This window comes from Chiloscyllium plagiosum, unplaced genomic scaffold (assembly GCF_037043375.1).
Source record: "Chiloscyllium plagiosum isolate Xiang-an unplaced genomic scaffold, Cpla_swu_hap1 HiC_scaffold_29, whole genome shotgun sequence".
In the NCBI taxonomy this organism is placed as follows: domain Eukaryota; kingdom Metazoa; phylum Chordata; class Chondrichthyes; order Orectolobiformes; family Hemiscylliidae; genus Chiloscyllium; species Chiloscyllium plagiosum.
The window spans coordinates 12,824,266-12,848,506 of NW_028270167.1; the positions used below are offsets into that span (position 1 = coordinate 12,824,266).

General features: G+C 43.8%; 1 protein-coding gene across 4 annotated transcripts in view; it reads left to right on the forward strand.

The window, feature by feature from the left end:
• The window catches only part of LOC148142251 (serine/threonine-protein kinase SIK2-like), a 58,571-nt gene that overhangs the window by 31,209 nt on the left and 3,121 nt on the right, over positions 1 to 24,241 (forward strand). For 3 of the 4 annotated variants that reach the window (XR_015751974.1, XM_087976383.1, XM_087976384.1), the window contains one exon: positions 13,750 to 13,866. Coding sequence is in view for 2 of the 4 variants with exons in the window: in XM_087976383.1 (XP_087832509.1) it covers positions 13,750 to 13,866 (117 nt within the window). In the remaining 2 variants the exon portion in view is untranslated. Of the gene's footprint in view, positions 1 to 8,694; positions 10,863 to 13,749; positions 13,867 to 24,241 lie in introns of those variants that run through there. The other variant, XR_015751975.1, reaches the window with a different exon arrangement.

Sequence of the window (24,241 nt, forward strand, 5' to 3'; positions counted from 1 at the left end):
CCTCCTCCTCCTCCTCCTCCTCCTCCTCCTCCTCCTCCTCCTCCTCCTCCTCCTCCTCCTCCTCCTCCTCCTCCTCCTCCTCCTCCTCCTCCTCCTCCTCCTCCTCCTCCTCCTCCTCCTCCTCCTCCTCCTCCTCCTCCTCCTCCTCCTCCTCCTCCTCCTCCTCCTCCTCCTCCTCCTCCTCCTCCTCCTCCTCCTCCTCCTCCTCCTCCTCCTCCTCCTCCTCCTCCTCCTCCTCCTCCTCTCCTCTTCCTCTTCCTCTTCCTCTTCCTCTTCCTCTTCCTCTTCCTCTTCCTCTTCCTCTTCCTCTTCCTCTTCCTCTTCCTCTTCCTCTTCCTTCCTCTTCCTCTTCCTCTTCCTCTTCCTCTTCCTCTTCCTCTTCCTCTTCCTCTTCCTCTTCCTCTTCCTCTTCCTCTTCCTCTTCCTCTTCCTCTTCCTCTTTTCCTCCCTCTTCCTCTTCCTCTTCCTCCTCCTTTTCCTTCCCTCTTCCTCCTCCTTTTCCTTCCCTCTTCCTCCTCCTTTTCCTTCCCTCTTCCTCCTCCTTTTCCTTCCCTCTTCCTCCTCCTTTTCCTTCCCTCTTCCTCCTCCTTTTCCTTCCCTCTTCCTCCTCCTTTTCCTTCCCTCTTCCTCCTCCTTTTCCTTCCCTCTTCCTCCTCCTTTTCCTTCCCTCTTCCTCCTCCTTTTCCTTCCCTCTTCCTCCTCCTTTTCCTTCCCTCTTCCTCCTCCTTTTCCTTCCCTCTTCCTCCTCCTTTTCCTTCCCTCTTCCTCCTCCTTTTCCTTCCCTCTTCCTCCTCCTTTTCCTTCCCTCTTCCTCCTCCTTTTCCTTCCCTCTTCCTCCTCCTTTTCCTTCCCTCTTCCTCCTCCTTTTCCTTCCCTCTTCCTCCTCCTTTTCCTTCCCTCTTCCTCCTCCTTTTCCTTCCCTCTTCCTCCTCCTTTTCCTTCCCTCTTCCTCCTCCTTTTCCTTCCCTCTTCCTCCTCCTTTTCCTTCCCTCTTCCTCCTCCTTTTCCTTCCCTCTTCCTCCTCCTTTTCCTTCCCTCTTCCTCCTCCTTTTCCTTCCCTCTTCCTCCTCCTTTTCCTTCCCTCTTCCTCCTCCTTTTCCTTCCCTCTTCCTCCTCCTTTTCCTTCCCTCTTCCTCCTCCTTTTCCTTCCCTCTTCCTCCTCCTTTTCCTTCCCTCTTCCTCCTCCTTTTCCTTCCCTCTTCCTCCTCCTTTTCCTTCCCTCTTCCTCCTCCTTTCCTTCCCTCTTCCTCCTCCTTTTCCTTCCCTCTTCCTCCTCCTTTTCCTTCCCTCTTCCTCCTCCTTTTCCTTCCCTCTTCCTCCTCCTTTTCCTTCCCTCTTCCTCCTCCTTTTCCTTCCCTCTTCCTCCTCCTTTTCCTTCCCTCTTCCTCCTCCTTTTCCTTCCCTCTTCCTCCTCCTTTTCCTTCCCTCTTCCTCCTCCTTTTCCTTCCCTCTTCCTCCTCCTTTTCCTTCCCTCTTCCTCCTCCTTTTCCTTCCCTCTTCCTCCTCCTTTTCCTTCCCTCTTCCTCCTCCTTTTCCTTCCCTCTTCCTCCTCCTTTTCCTTCCCTCTTCCTCCTCCTTTTCCTTCCCTCTTCCTCCTCCTTTTCCTTCCCTCTTCCTCCTCCGTTTCCTTCCCTCTTCCTCCTCCTTTTCCTTCCCTCTTCCTCCTCCTTTTCCTTCCCTCTTCCTCCTCCTTTTCCTTCCCTCTTCCTCCTCCTTTTCCTTCCCTCTTCCTCCTCCTTTTCCTTCCCTCTTCCTCCTCCTTTTCCTTCCCTCTTCCTCCTCCTTTTCCTTCCCTCTTCCTCCTCCTTTTCCTTCCCTCTTCCTCCTCCTTTTCCTTCCCTCTTCCTCCTCCTTTTCCTTCCCTCTTCCTCCTCCTTTTCCTTCCCTCTTCCTCCTCCTTTTCCTTCCCTCTTCCTCCTCCTTTTCCTTCCCTCTTCCTCCTCCTTTTCCTTCCCTCTTCCTCCTCCTTTTCCTTCCCTCTTCCTCCTCCTTTTCCTTCCCTCTTCCTCCTCCTTTTCCTTCCCTCTTCCTCCTCCTTTTCCTTCCCTCTTCCTCCTCCTTTTCCTTCCCTCTTCCTCCTCCTTTTCCTTCCCTCTTCCTCCTCCTTTTCCTTCCCTCTTCCTCCTCCTTTTCCTTCCCTCTTCCTCCTCCTTTTCCTTCCCTCTTCCTCCTCCTTTTCCTTCCCTCTTCCTCCTCCTTTTCCTTCCCTCTTCCTCCTCCTTTTCCTTCCCTCTTCCTCCTCCTTTTCCTTCCCTCTTCCTCCTCCTTTTCCTTCCCTCTTCCTCCTCCTTTTCCTTCCCTCTTCCTCCTCCTTTTCCTTCCCTCTTCCTCCTCCTTTTCCTTCCCTCTTCCTCCTCCTTTTCCTTCCCTCTTCCTCCTCCTTTTCCTTCCCTCTTCCTCCTCCTTTTCCTTCCCTCTTCCTCCTCCTTTTCCTTCCCTCTTCCTCCTCCTTTTCCTTCCCTCTTCCTCCTCCTTTTCCTTCCCTCTTCCTCCTCCTTTTCCTTCCCTCTTCCTCCTCCTTTTCCTTCCCTCTTCCTCCTCCTTTTCCTTCCCTCTTCCTCCTCCTTTTCCTTCCCTCTTCCTCCTCCTTTTCCTTCCCTCTTCCTCCTCCTTTTCCTTCCCTCTTCCTCCTCCTTTTCCTTCCCTCTTCCTCCTCCTTTTCCTTCCCTCTTCCTCCTCCTTTTCCTTCCCTCTTCCTCCTCCTTTTCCTTCCCTCTTCCTCCTCCTTTTCCTTCCCTCTTCCTCCTCCTTTTCCTTCCCTCTTCCTCCTCCTTTTCCTTCCCTCTTCCTCCTCCTTTTCCTTCCCTCTTCCTCCTCCTTTTCCTTCCCTCTTCCTCCTCCTTTTCCTTCCCTCTTCCTCCTCCTTTTCCTTCCCTCTTCCTCCTCCTTTTCCTTCCCTCTTCCTCCTCCTTTTCCTTCCCTCTTCCTCCTCCTTTTCCTTCCCTCTTCCTCCTCCTTTTCCTTCCCTCTTCCTCCTCCTTTTCCTTCCCTCTTCCTCCTCCTTTTCCTTCCCTCTTCCTCCTCCTTTTCCTTCCCTCTTCCTCCTCCTTTTCCTTCCCTCTTCCTCCTCCTTTTCCTTCCCTCTTCCTCCTCCTTTTCCTTCCCTCTTCCTCCTCCTTTTCCTTCCCTCTTCCTCCTCCTTTTCCTTCCCTCTTCCTCCTCCTTTTCCTTCCCTCTTCCTCCTCCTTTTCCTTCCCTCTTCCTCCTCCTTTTCCTTCCCTCTTCCTCCTCCTTTTCCTTCCCTCTTCCTCCTCCTTTTCCTTCCCTCTTCCTCCTCCTTTTCCTTCCCTCTTCCTCCTCCTTTTCCTTCCCTCTTCCTCCTCCTTTTCCTTCCCTCTTCCTCCTCCTTTTCCTTCCCTCTTCCTCCTCCTTTTCCTTCCCTCTTCCTCCTCCTTTTCCTTCCCTCTTCCTCCTCCTTTTCCTTCCCTCTTCCTCCTCCTTTTCCTTCCCTCTTCCTCCTCCTTTTCCTTCCCTCTTCCTCCTCCTTTTCCTTCCCTCTTCCTCCTCCTTTTCCTTCCCTCTTCCTCCTCCTTTTCCTTCCCTCTTCCTCCTCCTTTTCCTTCCCTCTTCCTCCTCCTTTTCCTTCCCTCTTCCTCCTCCTTTTCCTTCCCTCTTCCTCCTCCTTTTCCTTCCCTCTTCCTCCTCCTTTTCCTTCCCTCTTCCTCCTCCTTTTCCTTCCCTCTTCCTCCTCCTTTTCCTTCCCTCTTCCTCCTCCTTTTCCTTCCCTCTTCCTCCTCCTTTTCCTTCCCTCTTCCTCCTCCTTTTCCTTCCCTCTTCCTCCTCCTTTTCCTTCCCTCTTCCTCCTCCTTTATGAAGGGCAACTGGGTCCTCTGTAGCTACCTTGAAACATTCGAGAGCCCCTATTTAAACATGCCCATAACTGTCCATACCTGATTAATTTCAGCCCAATGGCTCCATCAGATTACACTGTAAACTGCTTGTTGTGGTTCACTAATGTCTTCCTTTCCCTCATCCAAATGACAGGTCTGCCAGTTGGAAGCTTGACCTGTGCGCATTCCGTTTTTAATGTTTGGTCTCTCAGCTGAGACTTATCCTTTTTTCTTATCTATCCTCACCTCACCTGCAGAAATCACAGAGCAGGAACAGGAACCTGGTTAAGTTTATCTTCCTTTTAAATTCAGTTCCAGTTGAGCTTCCATTGACATCCCTCCAACTAGTGGATGTTAACTAACTCCCTTCTGAAATTTCGGTTCTTAGCTAGCTGGGCAAATGCATGGAGACCTTGATAAGGTGCTCCTTCAGCTAGTCATTCTATCTGGCTAGTTGGAATTGGGTTGCAAAAATCTGCAACATCAAATATGCTGGCACACAGATTCATGCTCCTTCACCCAATGTCCACTTTTATTGGAATGTGATGAGATGCCAAGGTTTGAAATCTACAAGTGGCTGGCTTCAGAAGAGAATGAAGAACAGAACAAAGATTGAAAAGATAATTAGTGAAGAAAAAGTAATTAATTGCGGTCAAACGGGGAGGTTGAGTAACTATTATGTGCACCAGAACCTGGAAGCCTGTGGTTTCTTGGTTCTTGCCAAAGACGGTCTACATCCAGTTTGTCATTAGCTGCTTTGCCTGCATAAGCAGGAGTAGAGATCAGGTCATTCCATACAGAAAAGCTGTCTCTAGGCTGATCTTGTAATTGCCAAAGCACTTGGACTCTGCAAGAGACGTTTTGGGAACCATTCCTCTTTTTTTTCTCTCTCTCTATTACTTGACCTGTCGGGTAGTATAGTCTGTTTCAATGCTGTAAAAGTCTGTAAGGCATTCCCAAAATTAGAAGTGATCCAGATTTACACATCAAATAAGGAAAAGGTTTCTCCTTTCATTGCAGTTTGCCCCAGTGATTTCCCCCGCCTGAGTCTGAGAACTAATTACATGATCAGTTTTCAGAACAAGTCTGTTCCCCAAAGCTCTGATACAGCTGTTTTTTTTAGTATAAAAGAAAATAGTGCTGGAAACTGGATGGGATTGAGAGTCAAAACCTTGCATCTCCTTGCTTTTTCACGCAAAAAAATGAAACTAATCTGAGGAAAATAAACTGTCTTTATGAACCATCAAAGCTATTCTTTCTGTGTTACTTGAAGTCAGCCTGAGCACTTGAGTACAGTAATTGCTACTTCAAGCAGAGGAGCAGCCTGGTAATTCGATGTTTGCTTGTTTAAAGTGAAAAGGCAATTTGCATTTATATAGCACCTTTTTATGACCCCAGGCTACCCAAAGTACTTCTTAGCCAATGAAGTACTCCTGAAGTGTGTTTGCTATTGTACTGGCACGAACACAGCCACAAATCTATGCACAACAAGGTACATCAAACAGTAATAACAAGATAATTTGCTTTTAATGATGTTGACTGGGGGGAGTAAATATTAGCCAGGACTCTGAAGAATTGACCTTCCCTCCTCCGAAACAAGGCGATGGGTAGTTATCTCAATGCAGGAAGTGATGATTGGACCTCCATTTAACGCACCCTTTTGAAAGGCAGCATCTCTGATAGAGAACAGTATTCCCTCTGTACCTGGGCTGAGGGGCAATTTTGAGATGGGTGCTAAAGTTCCTGAAGTAGGATTAAATTCATGACCTTCTGACTCTGAGGGGAAAGTGTTAGTAACTTGTCCAAAGACCAATTCTCTTTTTTTAATTTCCCCCCCCCCCCCCCCCCCCCCGCACTACCACTGTACAGCAGTAATGTGCATTTTTGCTCCACAGCACTCAGGATGTGTGTGTGTGTACACAGTGGCTTAGTATTCAATATTTCCACCACTAAGAAAACACCCATGTGGCCAGGGATCCAGTAACAAGCAAAGCCCAATAATGACAATGCTTACATGGGAGGGGAAAGAAATTTAAGGGGAAGGATAGGGATTAATCAAAATAGAGTGGGGGGGGGGGGGTGTGTGTAATAAAGCCACTCCCCCACCGTGTCCACCTCTCCCTGAAGACATTGAGCGCATCGGTGGACACTGTGTGCTTCCTCTCCAGTGAGGCCCGGGCACGAGCATAGCTGCGGAAGAGGGGAAGATGGTGAGCATGGCCTGCTGCTTGGGCCTTTTTGTAGCCGGTTTGGCCAGGCCCACTAGGAGATCCCTGACCTGCTCCTTTCCCTCCTCACCCCTGGGTCCCTGAAGCATGGGCCTGTAAGTGCAGACAGGAACATAGCAAAAGGCTCTTTAGGTAACTAGAAGCACTCAACCAATGTACACGTGGTCGATGGATTCCACAAAACAAACAGTTGGGCTTGGAAGTCCGTGAGCCACCGCAATCTGTGGTTAGGGACACTATATATATTCCTCCCTCTTTTATGCACCACAATTTACTGTAAAAACCTTTCACAGAAGATTAGATTGCTGTTTAACTTCAGTTTGAACTTAATAAGTTCAGTTAAAAGCAGAGTTTTCTCCTTCTGGCTTTACACAGGGTTTTCAACTGAAACCTCATGATTTGACCAAGTGGTGACTCATGGTTCTTCCTCCTCTCTGATTAGTTCTCCCAGTTACTAGGGGTTGGATGACATTTGTAGGTCTGGCAGAGTTAATGTTTTCAGCTCTGATCTCCAGCATCTGCAGTCCTCACTTTCTCAGAGTTAATGTTGTGTCAAGGATGAATCATTCAACTGATTCACAGTGCACAAATTTTAGAGATACAGTAGCTGGACTCGGGCAGAAAAGTAAGAGTTTTATCCCCTCATTTCCAGGAAATCTTCATGCAGTATTCTCCGTACTGACCCATCAGTTACAGAACAAGTAGGTTGTGTTCTTTTCACACGTCATAGAATTATATAGACCGTTACACATAATGGAACTCAGACAGAAAGGGTCTTTCAATCAAGCAGGTCTTTGCCAGGTGCATATGCTTCATGTAAATCCCCCTCCCACTGCTTCTCTCTCACTTTCAGTTAAATCTGATTTTGTTTTCTCCTCTAGATTGCAATAACTCCCATACTTTGAAACCTCAAACATGAGACTAAACATTTTGTTGTCATGAATGAGTACAGCATTTTATTTTTTTCATAAAATCATAGAATCGTCCTACACAGCAGGAGGCCATTCAGCCCATTCCTTTTTCTTGAAGAGCAATGTTATTCATATTTTAATTTTTTTTGTTGGATTTAACTGTCCACAAAGGTTTATGCGGCTTATTTCCTGCACTGCAGATGGCAATATCAACCCTTGAGACAGGCATGGCTGAATGGGATTGAAGTGGAGGATAGCGTTCCAATCTAAATCTCCCAGCTTTCATTTTGATCGACAGAATATTGCAGTCTGTGTATTAGCGATTTCCTGAGAGATTATTTTTTCCAGTGAGGCTCACTGCTGGGACTGTTACCACCCTAGAATTAAACCTTAAAAACAAAGAGCAGGTTCTGAGTGTTGAGTAAGTTTTTTTTTAATTGAACAGTGAACAACACATACCTTTTATGTAGTAAAATGTCACAAGGTGTATTGCAAGCAAAATTTAACAAATGGCTCATTGGTCTAGGGGTATGATTCTCGCTTTGGGTCTTCTACTGCGCAGATGTGCAAGAGATCCCGGGTTCAAATCGCAGACGAGCCCACATTTCTTAAGGGGTGACACGGTGGCTCAGTGGTTAGCACTGCTGCCTCACAGCACCAGGGTCCCAGATTCAATTCCAGCCGTGGGCAACTGTCTGTGTGGAGTTTGCACATTGTCTCTGTGTCTGCGTGGGTATCCTCCGGGTGCTCCAGTTTCCTCCCACAGTCCAAAGATGTGCAGGTCAGATGAATGGGCCATGTTAAATTGTTAGCTGCATTAGTCAGAGGGAAATGGGTCTGGGTGGGTTACTCTTCGGAGGGTTGGTGTGGACTTGTTGGGCCGAAGGGCCTGTTTCCACACTGTGGGGAATCTAATTTAATCTGAAGTTTTGGACAATGAGGTAGTGTTGTTAGAAGCATCTTCTGTGAAGAGGTAGAGAAGTTTGTCCATCTTTAAGGTTGTAGTGGCTGAAGGCATTATCACTAATACTTCCCAGTATCTTGGGCAAAATTTCAACCATCCAGCCAAAGACACAACTACTTAATTCGACCCCTGACCGTTTGTAGCAACGTTGAGGATAACTGGCATCTTTGCCGATATAACAAATAGAGCTGTACCTGGGATTGTTGGAACAGGAGTTGACCACCTGAGTCTAGTTCAATGCTTTTTATTTTTAAACTGTAGCTGATCTATATCTTACTAAACCTCATTTATCCACTGTCACAATTTACTGGGAAAACTGCGTCAATAACCGGTTTCCTCCGGGTGCTCCGGTTTCCTCCCACAGTCCAAAGATGTGCAGGTCAGGTGAATTGGCCATGCTAAATTGCCCATAGTGTTAGGTAAAAAGGGGTGCATGTAGGGGTATGGGTGGGTTGCGCTTCGGCGGGTCGGTGTGGACTTGTTGGGCTGAAGGGCCTGTTTCCACACTGTAAGTAATCTAATCTAATCTAATAACCATGTCGAAAGTGAGGACAGGAGATCAGAGTCAAGATTAGAGTGGTGCTGGAAAATCGCAGCAGGTCAGGCATCATCCAAGGAGCAGGAAAATCGACATTTCAGGCAAAAGCCCTTCAGGAATGATTCATGAAGAGCTTTTGCCCGAAAAGTCGATTTTCCTGCTCATCGGATGTTGCCTGACCTGTGCTTTTCCAGTACTAATCTAATCTTGACGCCAATAACCATGCCCAATTGTTCCACAAACTGTCCTAAAATATATAGAATCCCAATCAGACTCTCAAGATCTGATTGGGGTAGCACAGTGGCTCATTGGTTAGAACTGCTGCCTTACAATGCCCAGGGACCCAGGTTCAAATCCAGCCTCTGTGCAAACTCCACACAGTCCCCATTCTCCCCATGACTGCATGGGTTTCCGATGGGTGCTCCAGTTTCTGCCCACAGTCCAGGGATGTCGGTTATCTTCTGAAATGCAGGTTTACAGGGAAAAGGTAGTGGGGTGCGTACAGGTGGGACGCTCTTCAGAGGGCTGGTGTGAACTCAGTGGGCCGAATGGCCTGCTGTCACACTGTAGGGCTTCTGTGAAGATTATCCATTTGCCTGAATGAACCGGTTAAAAGCAAAAGTAGTTAACACCGTTATGACCCATTTGGGAATGTTTGCTGATATTTGAGCCCATCACAATGGATACAGATTTGATCAAATTACTCGAGTCACAATTTTCCTATCTGATGAGCTCGAGGTTAATGGAGAACAGTTGACCACGTTTCTTTACTTAAAAACATACTTAATATGACAAATAAATCTGTTTTAACAAACAAAATATCAAATATCAACCTGTAATTCTAATCATTCTTAAACCCCTATACGCACATGCAGACAGGTATAGACAAACAATAAAACATATGGAGTGGGTGGAAAGGAAACTTTTCGGGGAACACTCACAAGGCAGCAGTCTACATGATTCATTCAGATATTCTTTCACTTCATGCAAATCCTTCTGATCACCAATCATCTTTTTGAAGTTTTAAAATTTTTTTTACTGCAAAGACAGGAAGGTCAACACACTAATTAGGCCAGCACAACATCGAGGGCTGAAGGGCCTGTACAGCGCAGTGCAGGCCCTCTGTTATATGTACTAATTGTTCAGTCTCTGCTGATTACAGGCAGCAACCTTTAGGCAAGTGAGAAGAGCCAACTATTTTCCAATTCTGTGTTAATTTTTTTTCAAAGAGATGAAGATACTGCCTATTAGAATTTGGAGGCTTTCTACCACTGTACTGTTCAAAGACAGGCTGCCCACCCACCTGGGAGCCTATCAGAGTTGTCATCAGGCTGATGACTCCTGACCCATATAATTGGTCCTGATTTGATTCTTCCAATCGAGAGCCTGTCCCTGGGCTGTTACCCTGAGCACATGTTTCTGGTGCCAATGTGTTCAGCAATCTTCCTCCTCCTATACACATGTGCACACATCTTGCCTGAAGCACCAGTCTCATACAACTCACAAAGAGTACCAGTGCCCTGTTTTAAAACTACAATGTCACCTTGCAGTTTCCTTGGTTTGATGCAGTTTCACTGCCATTTTTGTCTACAATCCAAAATTAAGAAACCAAAAGGTATGGTCTTTCTAACACCCAGGTTTTGTCATAACAAAAAAAACTTCCTTTTATTATAATGCACTTTGTAATAGATGTTTGAGAAAAGGAGGATTTTTGAATTTATTGCTCTGGAGGAGGAGAGAGAGAAAGAAATATCCTCCAATTCGGTCTCGCTGTCTCTGCTGCCCTTGCACTCTGAGCTGCAATTTGTTGCTCAGCACAGCCAATCCGAGGGCTGTTGTCAGGCAAAAGTTCCTTCACTCTCCCGCTCGCTGCCACTCCAGCTCAAAGCATCTCCCCAAAAATGCGATATTGTTTTGCATAGCTAAAAATGTGCAGCAGCTGCTTTTTCCAAATTGCAAGACTCTCCTGGTATTTCAGTTATGCAGTCGTCCAATTCCCATTCAGTTAATAGCACTCATACCCCATAACCTGGAGAGTTAGCTACACAAAAGTCTACCCATCTTTAACTTTGAAATGTTTGCCTGGGGACCCCTCCCCTACCTTCCAAATGTTTGGGAGTAGTTTGGAGGCAATGACCTACCTTATCGGATTCTCCTCGTTCTTGGCCCTTCACTCATCTCTGGACCCATTTGGATAACGAGGACACCTACATCAGACTCCTTTAACTTTGCCTTCAACACCATAATTCCAACCAAACTCACCTTCAGACTCTCAGATCTAGGATTCTGCTCCTCCCTCTGCAACTGGATCCTCAACTTCCTGACTGGCAGACTGCACTCAGTAAGGATAGGTGACAGCACCTCTGCAATAATTCTCAACACCGATTCACGGTAAGGCTGAGCATACTCAGCCCCTTACTTTACTCCTTACACGCTCACAGCTGTGTGGCTGAATTCAGCTCTAACTCCATTTGCAAATTTGCTGATGACATTACTAGAGTGTCAGATCTCAAACAACGATGAGACAGTACAGGGAGGGATAGACAGACAGCTTAGTGGCCACAGTGTAAAGACAACAATCTCTCCCTCAATGTCACCAAAATGAAAGAGCTGTCCATTGACGTCAGGAAGCGGAGTGGAGGGTACACCCCTGTCTGTATCAATGGTGCTGAGCTGGAGGTGGTCGAGGGCTTAAAGTTCCTAGGAGTAAATATCACAAACAATTTGTCCTGGTCCATCCATGTTGATGCTACAGTCAAGAAAGCACACCAATAACTCTCTCTATTTCCTCAGAAAGTTAAGGGAGTTCAGCATGTCTACAATAACTCCTACCAATTTTTATAAAAGTCCCATAGAAAGCATTCTATCCGTACGCAACGCAGCTTGGTTTGGCAACTGCTTTGCCCAAGATTGCAGGAAATTTAGAGTTGAGTGCAACCCAGTCCATCACTCAAACCAGCCTTCCACCCATTGACTCCATCTATGCTTCCCGCTGCCTTTGGAAAGCAGCCAACATAATCAAAGACCCCTTCCACCGCGGGTATACTCTCTATGACCCTCTTGTTTCGGGCAGAAGATAAAGTCTGAAAACCTGTGCCAACAGATGTAAGAGCAGCTTCTTCCATGCTGTTACCAGACTGATGAGCAAACCTTTCAAACATTAAAGTTGATCTTTCTCTGTAGCTATGACACTATATTCTGCATTCTGTTCTATGATGTACTTAAGGTATTGTTTGGCTGGGTAGCACGCAAAACAATACTTTCACTGTATCTCACTACATCTGATTATAAATCAAATCAAAATGCTGGCCATTTTGTTTAGTGTCTAAGATAAACGCAACTCAGTTGACTTTTCTCTTTTTAATGAGTGGAGTGTGTAGGGTAGCCTGTTTAACCTTGCTCCAAATGATTTCCAGGGCTGTCGATGTGACGACTGAATACTTGAAACTGGAGATGTGAGCTCTCCCCTGAGTTGATCCCTGTGCTGGATATTCACAAATCCCTTTTTCTGCACAAATGTATTTATCTTGTGTAGTAGCTATTCTTTATTTGCTCCATAGGACACAGGAAAGTTCCAGGTGCAGCCAGTGTGGGATTATGTGCTAGATTCCGTGGTTGTAACATGTAGTCACCATCACTAACACAGATCCTCAACAACCTTCACCGTTCTCAAAGGGGAGTCAATATTGACCGCCTAATCTGTGTCAAAATAAGGGGAAAGATTTTAAAGAAAGCTTTCAATTACTGAAACTTACTGGCTCAGTAGGTCATACGGGTGTCTCTAAGTGAGAAGATAGTGGCTTCAAGCACCCCCTCCCCCAAATCTGTAAACGAGCATAAGCGTGGAGGTGTCATGCTATTAGGGATTTTTTTTTTTAGGTGACACACTAAACCAGTGGCTTACCTGCTTTAACAAGGTGTACCCCCATTACTTCATGAATATGAACCGATGGAAACTGAGGAGGAAAATGGACCTCCAATCATGATATATAACAGAGCTCAGATTCAAAACATTTGAATTCTTGTTTCCATTGTGGTCTGACTGTGTAGTCCAAGAGATGAGCTTTATCATTGTCGCTGGCCTTAATGCCTTTATGGCCTTGCTAGTGAATGATTAATTGGTTCAGTGCTCACACCATTTTGGGTTGTTTTCAGATTTATTGTTTTTTTTTAATCAATCGGTTTCTGCATGTTCTAGCACTTTTGTGGTAGATGAGATTTGAACCTTTAGTCCCAGTGTTCAGGACGCCACTAGCAAGGCACCTTGCATTGCGTAATTGATGTGAATGTCTTGTGGAAGCCCTCCACCAAATTCTGGGCAACAAATTGTAGCTGTGAATAATTAATTAAACTTGCCTTTCACCAAGTAGGCAACTTAGAGTAAATAGCCTTTAGTCATTCTCTTCTGTTCTGCTTTAGTCCTAGCAAATGATCTGCATGCTGATAGGGAAGGTAAATTATTGAAAATTGAGCTGGGATTGATTCGGACCCTGGTGTTGTTAGTTAACTGGTGCCAGAGGGTCACCTAGCACCGTATCAGAGAGCACACTCCATCACTTCCAGTTTCCACACCTGGCTTGCATAAAGCATTTCAGTTCAATTAATCTTGTTCATGTTGTAAATTGTAAGTAAATGGCACAGTTAAGAGAACAAATGAACTTGAAAGAAATGTTCCCTTTTTAAGTAACAAAAGAAAGGAGCTTGCAAATACTGGAAAACTCATTTAAAAATGGAAAATGATAGGGAATGCTTGAGGGAAATGACATCTGGAAGGGAGAGAGAATGTTAATAAAGTGGGGACCCAAAAGGGGTCACGAGCTGAAATCTTGTCATTGCAAGCCATAAGGCAGCACTCCCTGCTGCGGATCCAACCACACTGCCCCCTCCCCCTGCCCCAACACCCTACCCCACCTCCACTGACCAGGTTTGTGTGATTTTTGTTTTGGCCTCTGGGTTTATGGTAGGAGACAGTTTGTTTTCAGGATGCACAAGCTTAGGGTTTGAATTCTGATGAGAAAAGTAACAACAACAAAAGCAAGCCTTACCTGACTCCAGTCAAATTTCTCCTGTTTCCAACCTTTTCTGACTTTTTTTCATTTAATGCAGACTTATAGTACAGTTCTGTGAATGTGCTGTGCAATTTTTGTCAAAATTTTAATGTTCAAAATTTATATTTGTGGAAGGGTGAAAGAGACATTGACATTTTTGAGAACCTAAGACAGCAGTAGCTCAGAATAATTGGGACTGACTTAGTTTCTCTTTCAATTGGCGGCCACAGGTTGCAATAAAAATCATTGACAAGTCTCAACTGGATGCTGTGAACTTGGAGAAGATCTACAGAGAAGTGCAGATCATGAAGCTTCTGGATCACCCACACATCATCAAACTCTATCAGGTACAGCACATCTAAATGTATCATTCCAATGCTATTGGCATGGTCACCTCCTCCTTCTGGTAGAAATTTCTATCGACAGAGAAATTTGTTCCACACTCCCCTGAAACCTTTTAGCAAAGATGATAGCAATTCCAACCAGTTAGACTTGTGCAAAATTGTTTCCAACCTGTTTGCTGTATCTGGTATATTTTATTACCTTCTCAAACAACATATGAACAGGACTATTTAGCCCCTGTTTTGTCATTCACTCAGATTACAGCTTTTCTGTGTTTTCTGAATTCCATCTGCTGATTTTTTTTTTTCCCCCTTAAACTTTAAAAACCTATTAATTGATGTCTAAGTTTTCAATTGGCATCGTCCCTCTACAATTTTATTTTGGAGGTGAGAGTCCAATCAGTTAATTATCCTCCTCTTCCCCTTTCCCACCCTGGTATCATTCTTGCAAGTTTGGACAGTGCACCACCCAATCTCATGCCACTTGAAGGTCAGGTATATACTTCCAGCTGTGCAGTTCCCAGGTCAGGGACATTGTACTGTAAGTGGGCTGTGATCAGAGCAGTCAATAGGAGACGTTATGGAGTTCAATGACTGGGAAATTGTTCACTTTGCAAGAGCATAATTCAATTCAGAAAATGTTCTGTTATTTGAAAAGGATCTGATGTTATATTCCTATCTAGACTGGCATAGATTTGGAGTAAACCGCTGGCTATACATTTATTTTAGATTAGATTACTTACAGTGTGGAAACAGGCCCTTCGGCCCAACAAGTCCACACTGCCCTGCCGAAGCGCAGTCCACCCATACCCCTACACTTACCCCTTACCTAACACTACGGGCAATTTAGCATGGCCAATTCACCTAACCTGCACATCTTTGGACTGTGGGAGGAAACCGGAGCACCCTGAGGAAACCCACGCAGACACTGGGAGAACGTGCAAACTCCACACAGTCAGTCACCTGAGGCGGGAATTGAACCCGGGTCTCTGGCGCTGTGAGGCAGCAGTGCTAACCACTGCTACCGTGCCGCCCACAGCACTATATACAGTATAGGTCTCATTTGGGTTTTTTTGCTACTATTAACCCATACATATTTTGTAAAATTAGATATCTCCCGAGGTGATTTACTGGCAAAGTGAGGACTTAAGCAGGAAGTGCGAAGGAGGAATTTTGAGGAAGGTGACTGAAAGTGTGCCCTAAAAAGTTAAGAATAGGTCACAGTATTTAAAATGAGTTTGAAAATAAGATTGATTATGTCAATTGCAATCACCTGCAAAGCTTGCAATAGTTGTGTGTCTACTGAAGCTGATGGGATACAAGAAAGACTGAAGCTTAAACTAATTCTAATTGCTGATTTATGGTTCATAGTTTGTCCATCCAAATTCAAAGTGACCAAACTTTGGAATGTTTCTATTGGAAAGAGACCATTTGACCTGTATCAGATCTATTGAAAGAGCTGTCTAATGAGTTTCACTCTTTCCTCATCCCTGCGTATTTGTACTTTTCATGTTCATCAAATTCCCATTTTCAAGTTGTTATTATTAAATCTGCCATCCTTTCAGACAATACATCGCAGATCCTGAAAACTCATGTTGAAAACAGTCTCTCCTCTGGCTCATTTGCTAATAATTTTTAAAATGGTACCCTCTTATTGTCCCAGCTGTTTTTCTAGTGGGAACTAATTTTCCTTTTTGTCTATCAAAATCTCATTTAGTTGTGAAAGCTGCAGCTAAATCTCCCCGATAGCTTGTTTGCACTAAGGAGAACAATTCTAGCTTCTCCACGTGAACGGAAATCATTCATCTCTGGCATCACTTCAGTAAGTTTTCTGTTCCGTCTCCCGAGGTCATGACATCCTTTCCAAAATGAGGTGACCAGAATTGGACACAATGCGCCAGCTGAGGCCGAAACAGTGATTTATAATGGGATATAATAACTCCATTGTTTAGTCTCCTGTCTAATTTTCCTGTTTCATGACCAGTCTATTCAATGTGTATGCAATTGGTAAGATTGTGAAAAGGTACCTCTCTTTTTTTTTTGTCTGGGGCATGGTGTTGCTGTTAGCAACAGTTCTATTTTCCATATAAATTGCATTATGTAATTATTCCATCTGTCGATTATTAATTTGCAGAGATGAATATATCACCTTAAATGGATATTGTCCTTTTTTAAGATTGTCTCAGTCTTTTTAGAATAGAGCCAAGTATGCAATGCTTACAGACATGAATACCTACAACTCATCTAATTTGGAATAATATGTTAATTTAATATTAACATATCATATGTCTTGCATACAGAATACTTCCTTTTACATTTGCCTTTGGAACCAAACAGATTTTTGGGGCTTTTTTCAATTGACTGATGAAACTTTAGAGGCCATCTAATAACACTATGATCCAAGAATGCAGATAAATTTTGGAACCAAACCCAGAAGAGTCTCCCACCAATTGTCTTTCTTTGTTGTGTCAACATCTCTCAAATGTCCACCACAACCACCTACCTTTTGAGTAATGCCAAGACGCATTCATGAAGAACATGTCCCATGAACCATCATTGAGGGCCTTTGGAGTCATTTTGAAGTCTGTTCAGGAAACAGAATATAAATTGTGGGGTCATAAGAGATGAAGACACTTCTGTTTAAAAATCAGGCATAAACTTGTCGGTACAATAACTGAAAAAAAAAAGAACTTTTGAGTATGGGATTGAAGCTTCTACATTTCTATTGCAAATTAATTCAACAATCTCTGCCTGGTAGTCTCAACGTACACTCAATCATTTGGCGTTACCAATATCGTCCTATCTGAATGATGTGCATTTTATTCACAGATTTATACCAGGTTGAAAGAGTATGTAGTAGGAGATGAACCAGACATTTATTGGGCTCAGTTTGACTTTTCACAAGCTTTAGTTTTCAGTCTGTACTATTAATGTTTTGGTTTGTGCTGATCTTGTCTAGGATTTTTTTTGGCAGACAGGTTGTTCTGATTTACCACACATCCATTTCAATTACATTTCCTCTAGCGGTAAAGTGCCAACTGATAAAGTAAGAATTTATCGAAGCACATAACCTTAAATACCTAATCTTTCAGTCATGTCTCAACCCAGTTACTGAAGAAAATCGTCTGGCTCCTATAATCAAGTTATTAAGTGTGGTGCTTCTTAATACTTTGTTTGTCATTCCAGTAGTTCTTTCTTTTTTCTTTTATGTGGATTCCCAATTACTGGGAAGCTTGACTAGACTGTCTGACATTACTTTGTCATGGCAGGTTTGATGCAACGAGGAAATATGCAGTAAATGACAAGTGCCATAAAACTTGATGCATTAGTCACATTCTCTGCCATAGATTATTTATAGGGCTTTGGATAAATTGTTGAGTTTTTTTGTTGTCTTGTACAAAGGCTCATTGTGAGAGTGTTGTTGTGAGTGATGATGGCAACCTTCCCTGAGCCTGATTTTAGTTTGCTGAGGGGATTGGACAGCTGCAGATGTTGCAAATGAACTGCTTCCCAATTACAATGGTGACAGATTGCTATGAACTTGGAAGGTCAACCCCTACCAGCTTGCAACCAACAAGCCACGATCACCGTGTGAGGATGGGAAATTGGTTAGCTCCCACACTTAATCGGCGGCTGGTACAAGTGAGAGGATTCAAGACTGGTGGCAAGCAGGAGCTGGAATTGGGCTGGAGTCCTCTTGTGCAGTCAGTAGTTGCACTCTGATTCCTCCTGACTCCACAAAGATGGAAAAGCAAAAGTATCGGCTGCTTCTGCATCCAACTTCATAGTCAGCAGTTCTTGAAACAGCATATTTCTTTTTGAAAAGAAAAGCTGCTTCTTGCTAGGGATCTGAGGCCTGCCAACCTTCTAGAATTGCCCTGGAACCTCCATGACATGACTGAGAACAATCAGGAGCAGAAAAAAGCAAGTTTTTGATTTTGGAAATTTTAAAGGAATTGGGAAGAAAGGTTGACTGGCAGTCTCATGTCGTCTGATTAGATAACAGAGCCGTTTTCCAACTGGTGAGGAAGGAGATTGCGCAATGAGGCTGAGCAGGCTACCAGTGGAAGGCGTGTGGAATTGGGGCACTTCAAGGCTCATCCACAGAGTTGAAGACCTTACAGAAGCATCAGAGTGCCTGCTTTAAACCTCACATGTAGGGGGAGATCTTCAAGCAGCCAGTGAACACCAACTTTACATGCCTTTTTCATTTCGCCACGTTTTTTTTTTTCTGTCTGCCTACCCATCTTCAGGCATTTGAGTTCATGAAAGTCCACTCCTCAGGGTTGCATCAGATGCTCCCAGAACAGTTATGGTGTAGATAAGAGATTATATTATTTTAAAAATGTAAATGGCCCTACAGATCGGTGTGATATTGAGGCCCCACAATCCACTGTACTCCATTGATATTTCTCACAGTGAGCACACACTTCAGAGAAAAGAAAAGCCTCTTTAACATCCACCCCTGTAAAGATGATCTTTCTCTTCATTCCCTTGTAGCCAAAGACTTCCACAGCAATTTATAGATTTGCTTAATAGAGAGAGAGTGCTGAGACTTGCAATCTTCAGGGAAAATCCAGTTGACTAGGAAAGACTGCTTTGGAAAGAAGAGAAAACAGATTGGAAACAGGAACAGAGTGAATAAGAGAGCAACTCCATTGAAGTGAGAGACAGCCAATGCTGCAATGTTCATCTCCAAGTATGTCACCATGTAAAAATGGCAAATTTGCATGCAATTATTTCCATCTGTGTCTGGCTTAATGGGTCATATTTGAGCCACTTGCTGCTATGCAGTGCAACAGGGTTAAATTAAAACATAATTTTGAGGCTTTACTTGTAGCAACAGGTTTTTGGATCAAAGGAAGCTGAGAAACCCAGCTGGGAACTCCTGGAATGTCTGTTTCACTTCACTCCCCGTTTGGTGGGAATCTCTGGCTGGTGCCCTTATATGAAGCCAATTAATTAGTCAGTGCCTGCATGTGATGGGGTTGGGGCTGCCTTTCCAAACCCAATAGAGACCAGATCTTGACTTTGTCCAGCGTAGGTACGAAAGTTTGATTCCCACCTCTTTGGGAGCCACAGGTAGCCTGGATTATTACCCACTGATTTTAGATTAGATTAGATTACTTAATGTGGAAACAGGCCCTTCGGCCCAACAAGTCCACACCGACCCTCCGAAGAGCAACCCATCCAGACCCATTCATTTATTCCTTCATCTAACACTATGGGCAATTTAGCATGGCTGAAACCGGAGCACCCGGAGGAAACCCACGCTGACACTGGGAGAATGTGCAAACTCCACACAGAGAGTTGCCTGAGGCAGGAATTGGACTCAGGTCTCTGATGCTGTGAGGCAGCATGCTTGCCACCGTGCTGCCAATTCTGGTCCTTTTCTCTTTGTTGTGCTTCTTACTTATTCCCTTTAGCAAATGCTGAGGTCACCTGGATGTTCACTATGGTCTGAACACAGAGACGCGCGGAATAAATCTCTCTCCTTCCTTCACTCATCCTCAGTCCAAGGTGACATAAAAGAGACTGTCCGTTTGGTCCCTGTGACCTTATCTTGGAGCTGCTTCACGTTGCCTTTCTGCATCTGGAATGTGGACAAATATTTAGAGGTAACATTTCAGATATATACAATAGCAAGAAAAGCTTTTTACTTGATGCCTGTCTGACGGTCTTAGAGTCTCTGTATCCCTCCCTGTCCAGGAAGGAAGGAGAGGAAATGTGAACCCTCTGGTCACTCTGCCAGCTGTGGGTCACCACGCGGTAGTTGATTTGCAATCCCTCACCTTCGTCACCTAAATCACTTTGGGAAAGTAGAAGATCTTTAACAAGGCTGGTAACAAACCTCGCAAAGCCTTACGAATGCTTTCTCCACCCTACACTTCAAATATAGGACTCAAACTGTCAACACTTTCTCTGTTTCTCTCTCTCTCTTCCCCCCCCCCCCCCCCCCCCAAAAAAAAAGTGCCAGACCTGCTAAGTGTCTCCAGCACTCCTGTTTTCATTTCCCACTACCAATTGCTGGCCAGTGCCAACCAGCTGGATAGGATCATATGGATGTACATGTGGGACTAACATGAAACAATTGTCACCCAGCTGGTTTTGCAGTGCAGCCATCTCTGCTAGGTCCCTGTTGTGTCTAATGAATATCAGAAATCCAGCATCTCACGGGCTTGAAGGGAGGTGAACAGAGATGATTAGATTAGATTCCTTACAGTGTGGAAACAGGCCCTTCAGCCCAACCAGTCCACACTGACCCTCTGGAGAGTAACCCACCCAGACCCTCTGACTAATGCACCTAACACTATAGGCAATTTAACATGGCCAATTCACCTGACCTGCACATCTTTGGACTGTGGGAGGGAACCAGAGCAAACCCACGCAGACACAGAGAATATGCAATCTTCACACAGATGTCCAGGGCTGGAATCGAACCTACGACCCTAGTGCTGAGGCAGCAGTGCTATCCACTGAGCCACCAGATGGCTGGAGGAGAAACTGTGATTTGAATAATGTGACACATCCAGGCAGAACAAACTGATGTTGGTACAACTTTTGATTTCCAGCAAACATAATGAGTACAAATTGTGTTGTTTATTGTCTTTGTCTAATGACTGGTGCTGACTCCGCAACCCTGAAAGGGGGAGTGAAGTACTGGTTTCTGAAGGTTTAGTCTAAAATGTACTAGACTTGTTAGCAAAATTGAAGCCTTAAGGATTAAAGTGGAGTGGTAGTGTGATTGAGAAATTTGGTAAAAGATGGAAAGCAGGGATCAGTGGTGAATACTCCCTTCTTAAATGGAAGGGAAGTATATGGTGGTGGTCTCCAGCAATCAGTTTTAGGGCCACTGCATTTTTGATATTTATTAATAGCATAAACGTGCGTGTAGTTTGCAGTTAACACAAAACTTGTGGAAAAACAGGATGAATGATAGAAGATAGACCAGTGAAATGGGCATAGTAGTATAGTGATAATAGGGAAGGCAAATGGAAGATTGGCCTTTATTTCACAAGGAATGGAATATAAACCCTCGAAGGTTTTTCTGAAATTATACAAGGCACCAGTCAGACCATAGCTGAAGTACTGTGTACAGATTTGGGCCTCCTATCTAAGGAAACATTATACTGACTGGCATTGGAGACAGTCTTACACCAGATAGAGGTTCTGTTGCGAGGAGAGGTTGAGTAGGTTGGGCCTGTACTCATTGGAGTTTAGAAGACTAAGAGGCAACCGTACTGAAACATAAGATTTTTAGGAGACTTGACAGGATGGACGCAGAAAGGTTCTTTCCCTTTGACTCAGAGCCAGCGACCAGAGGGCATAATCTCCGAGTAAGTGGTCATGCCCTTAAGGCACAGATGAGGTAAATTTCTTCTGCAGGTAGTGAATCTATGGAGTTCCTTAACGCTGTTGAGGCTGGTCATTAAGTATATTAAAGGCTGAGAGAGATTTTTAATCAGTAAAAGAATTATGGTTTCCAAGGTAAAAGCAAGAAAGTGGAGTTGAAAAAGATCCGGTCTCATTGACTGGTGAAGCAGACCTTGTGGACTGAATGGTCTATTTCTGTTCCTACATTCCGTGATCTTTTAGGGAATTCTTTAGAAAACACTGCTTCAGCATCTGCTGAAATGTCATAAATAATTCTCAGCATCAAACTTTGGGAACATGTCAAGATCTTGGAAAGGATGTAGAGGAGATTTATCGACATGGTACCAGAGATGAAGGATGCCAATTTCTGTTTCTGCGCAGAATTCTGCTCTTTTATGAGCAGGGAACTTTTACATGCAGATTTAACAGATGCTCAATTATGATGGGGTCTGATCAAATAAAGAAAAGAAATTGCAGGGTCAGCAACAAAAGGGCACTGTTTATTAAGATAATTGGCAAAAGAGCCAGAGCGAATTGGAAGAATGTCTCTGTCTCTGTCTGACAGCAAGTTGTTGCCATCTGGAATACACTGCCTATACATGTGGTGGATGCAAATACATTTAGTGCCTTTCTGACGGGAATTGAAGACTGGTAGACAATGGTAAAATAAAATTGCTCTCCTCTGAGAAAAAGCAAGTAAGTGGGACTGATTTGTGTCACTGTTTCAAAGAGTTGGCACAGACTGTGGGCTGAATGGCCTCCTATGCAATAGCATCCTGTGATGAGAGTTTGTATAGCTAGCAGTGTGATACTGTTTTGAATCATGCTGTTTGTCAGAGATGGTACCATCTAGCTCTTCCAATTGCCCAGCTGTTATAGTCATGAATGATCATTTCCCCCCCTCCTACATTATAGCTATTATTTAGTGTACAACAAAGACTTGACTCTGTGCCAAAATCTTATACACTTTGTGGATTTTTTAATGACTCGATTTAGTTATTTGCAAGGTGGTTTGACAGCAGAATGACATGGCCTTGTAGTGAAGTAGCAGCAGCCTGTTATACGCTGCGCCAGTTCTTTTCCATTCACTTGGAAAATAATGCCAAGATTTTCAATTTCAAACAAAGTAGAAGGATGCGTGAGAGTCCAAGATGAGTGTCCAAACTCTTTCTGAAGAACTTAAGTAGAAAGAACGCTGGGTGTGATGAAAAATTGGCATCAGATTAGCTATTGCTGTAGATGAGTTCTGTTCCCTTCACCACCTCTTATGACAATGGATGTTTCCTGGGGGTTTGGGGAACTGTCCTGGGGAAAGGCTGCTTTCTTAGTAGTGTTGAGAGGTGAAGTTAATGAATCCATTTTTCTTTCCTCCCACTTGCTCTTGTCCTCGTCCATCTGAGACTGAGAAGGTGGAGCATCTGCACACCAGCCTCTGGACTGTGAAGACTGATAATCACCTACTCTTTCTGAGTTCCTTTCCTTTCCTTCATCTGAATCTTACCTCAAGATAGCAACAGTTTTTCTGAGATTTACACCTTGCTCCACCCTCCTCCTCAACACCCACAAACACAGACCAAACACACACACGTCACAAACAAAACATGCACAGAGTTGCAGACTATAGTTGGATGTGTACCTTTTCATTTTTGCCACATGAATCTGGCCCATCATTTGGAGTGCTGTCATCCAGCCGTCTGAGCATGGATAGTGATGGTTGGATGGCCATTAAGAATCAGCCAGAGTCAAGATGCCTGCCTCAATATTTTAAACAAAGCTGAGCATTTAACTGATAGTCATTGTCTGCATTCTTCATGGGAGGATAAGCAGGCAGCTCCTCTTACAAGTCAATGTCCGCCTGCTGACCAATCAGGTTTCCTCTCATGCAGTCTTAATGTTGGTTTTCCCCCTAAATTGGTATTCTTGTGAATTGCCCTGATGAGTACAAGATAAAAAAGATTCAAGAAACTGTTTTCGAGTTCTATAACTCTGACTAAAATGTCTCTTTTCAGCAATGCTCGAGTTATATATTACCAGATGATTATCTGTAAGACCCTTCTTCCCAGTATATTTATGGCTAATAAGTAAAATTACTTGAAGAAAATTATTTTTTTACAAGTAAACTACCCTGTGCTTTTTCCTGGCTTTCACACAGTAACATCCTGACAATTAATTTTTAATTTCTGCATGCTCCAAGTCTGTGTTAGAAGTCGACAGTTCCTATGCAATGGTCAGATATGATCAGGTTTATAATATTCAGATAGATGTGTGAAGCCCCTGACTTTGTGCAGCAACATTGTGCGCTAAAGCTGTGTGGAATGTGTGAAACTGTGGATCTGTGTCTACAATGGACCAAAGCTGCTTTTCCCTACTTCAAGAAACCTGCATGCATTTATATTTGGTCAGAAGTCACATTACATCAGGTTATAGTCCAATACAGAGGAGGGGAACCTTTTCATGTTGGAAGGCCGCATTATGTTAGTTGTAATCTAATAAGGCCGCATCCAAGAAACATTAATTATATATTCTTCAAAATTTTGTAAAAATCTAACTACTATGTACTAACTAACAACTTTAGAATTAAATTTTTTTTTAACTAACCTTTTAATGACTTTGTTGTGACTGCTTTTTGTAGGAATCATGAGCATAGCAGGTGTCGAAATAGCCCTTATGACTTACCAATTTTTTAATTGTGGCGGTCAGTCTGTGAGGATTATTTGGTTGAATTTTTTTTACTCTCTGGTATTTTAAATACATTCATTTTAAGATTAAAATAAAAATAATAAAGGGCAAAAAAAATTAAATAAAAAAAAGATTTGTTCTGCAAAATTTGGATTCATTCAAAAGGCCACATACAATGGCCTCGAAGGCCGCAGGTTCCCCACCCCTGGTCCAATAGGTTTAGTTGAAATGACCAGCTTTTGGAGTAGTGTTGTGACTTCTGACTTTGAAATAGTGAGGACTTCAGATGCTGGAAAGTCAGAGATGATAAAATGTTGAGCTGGAAAAA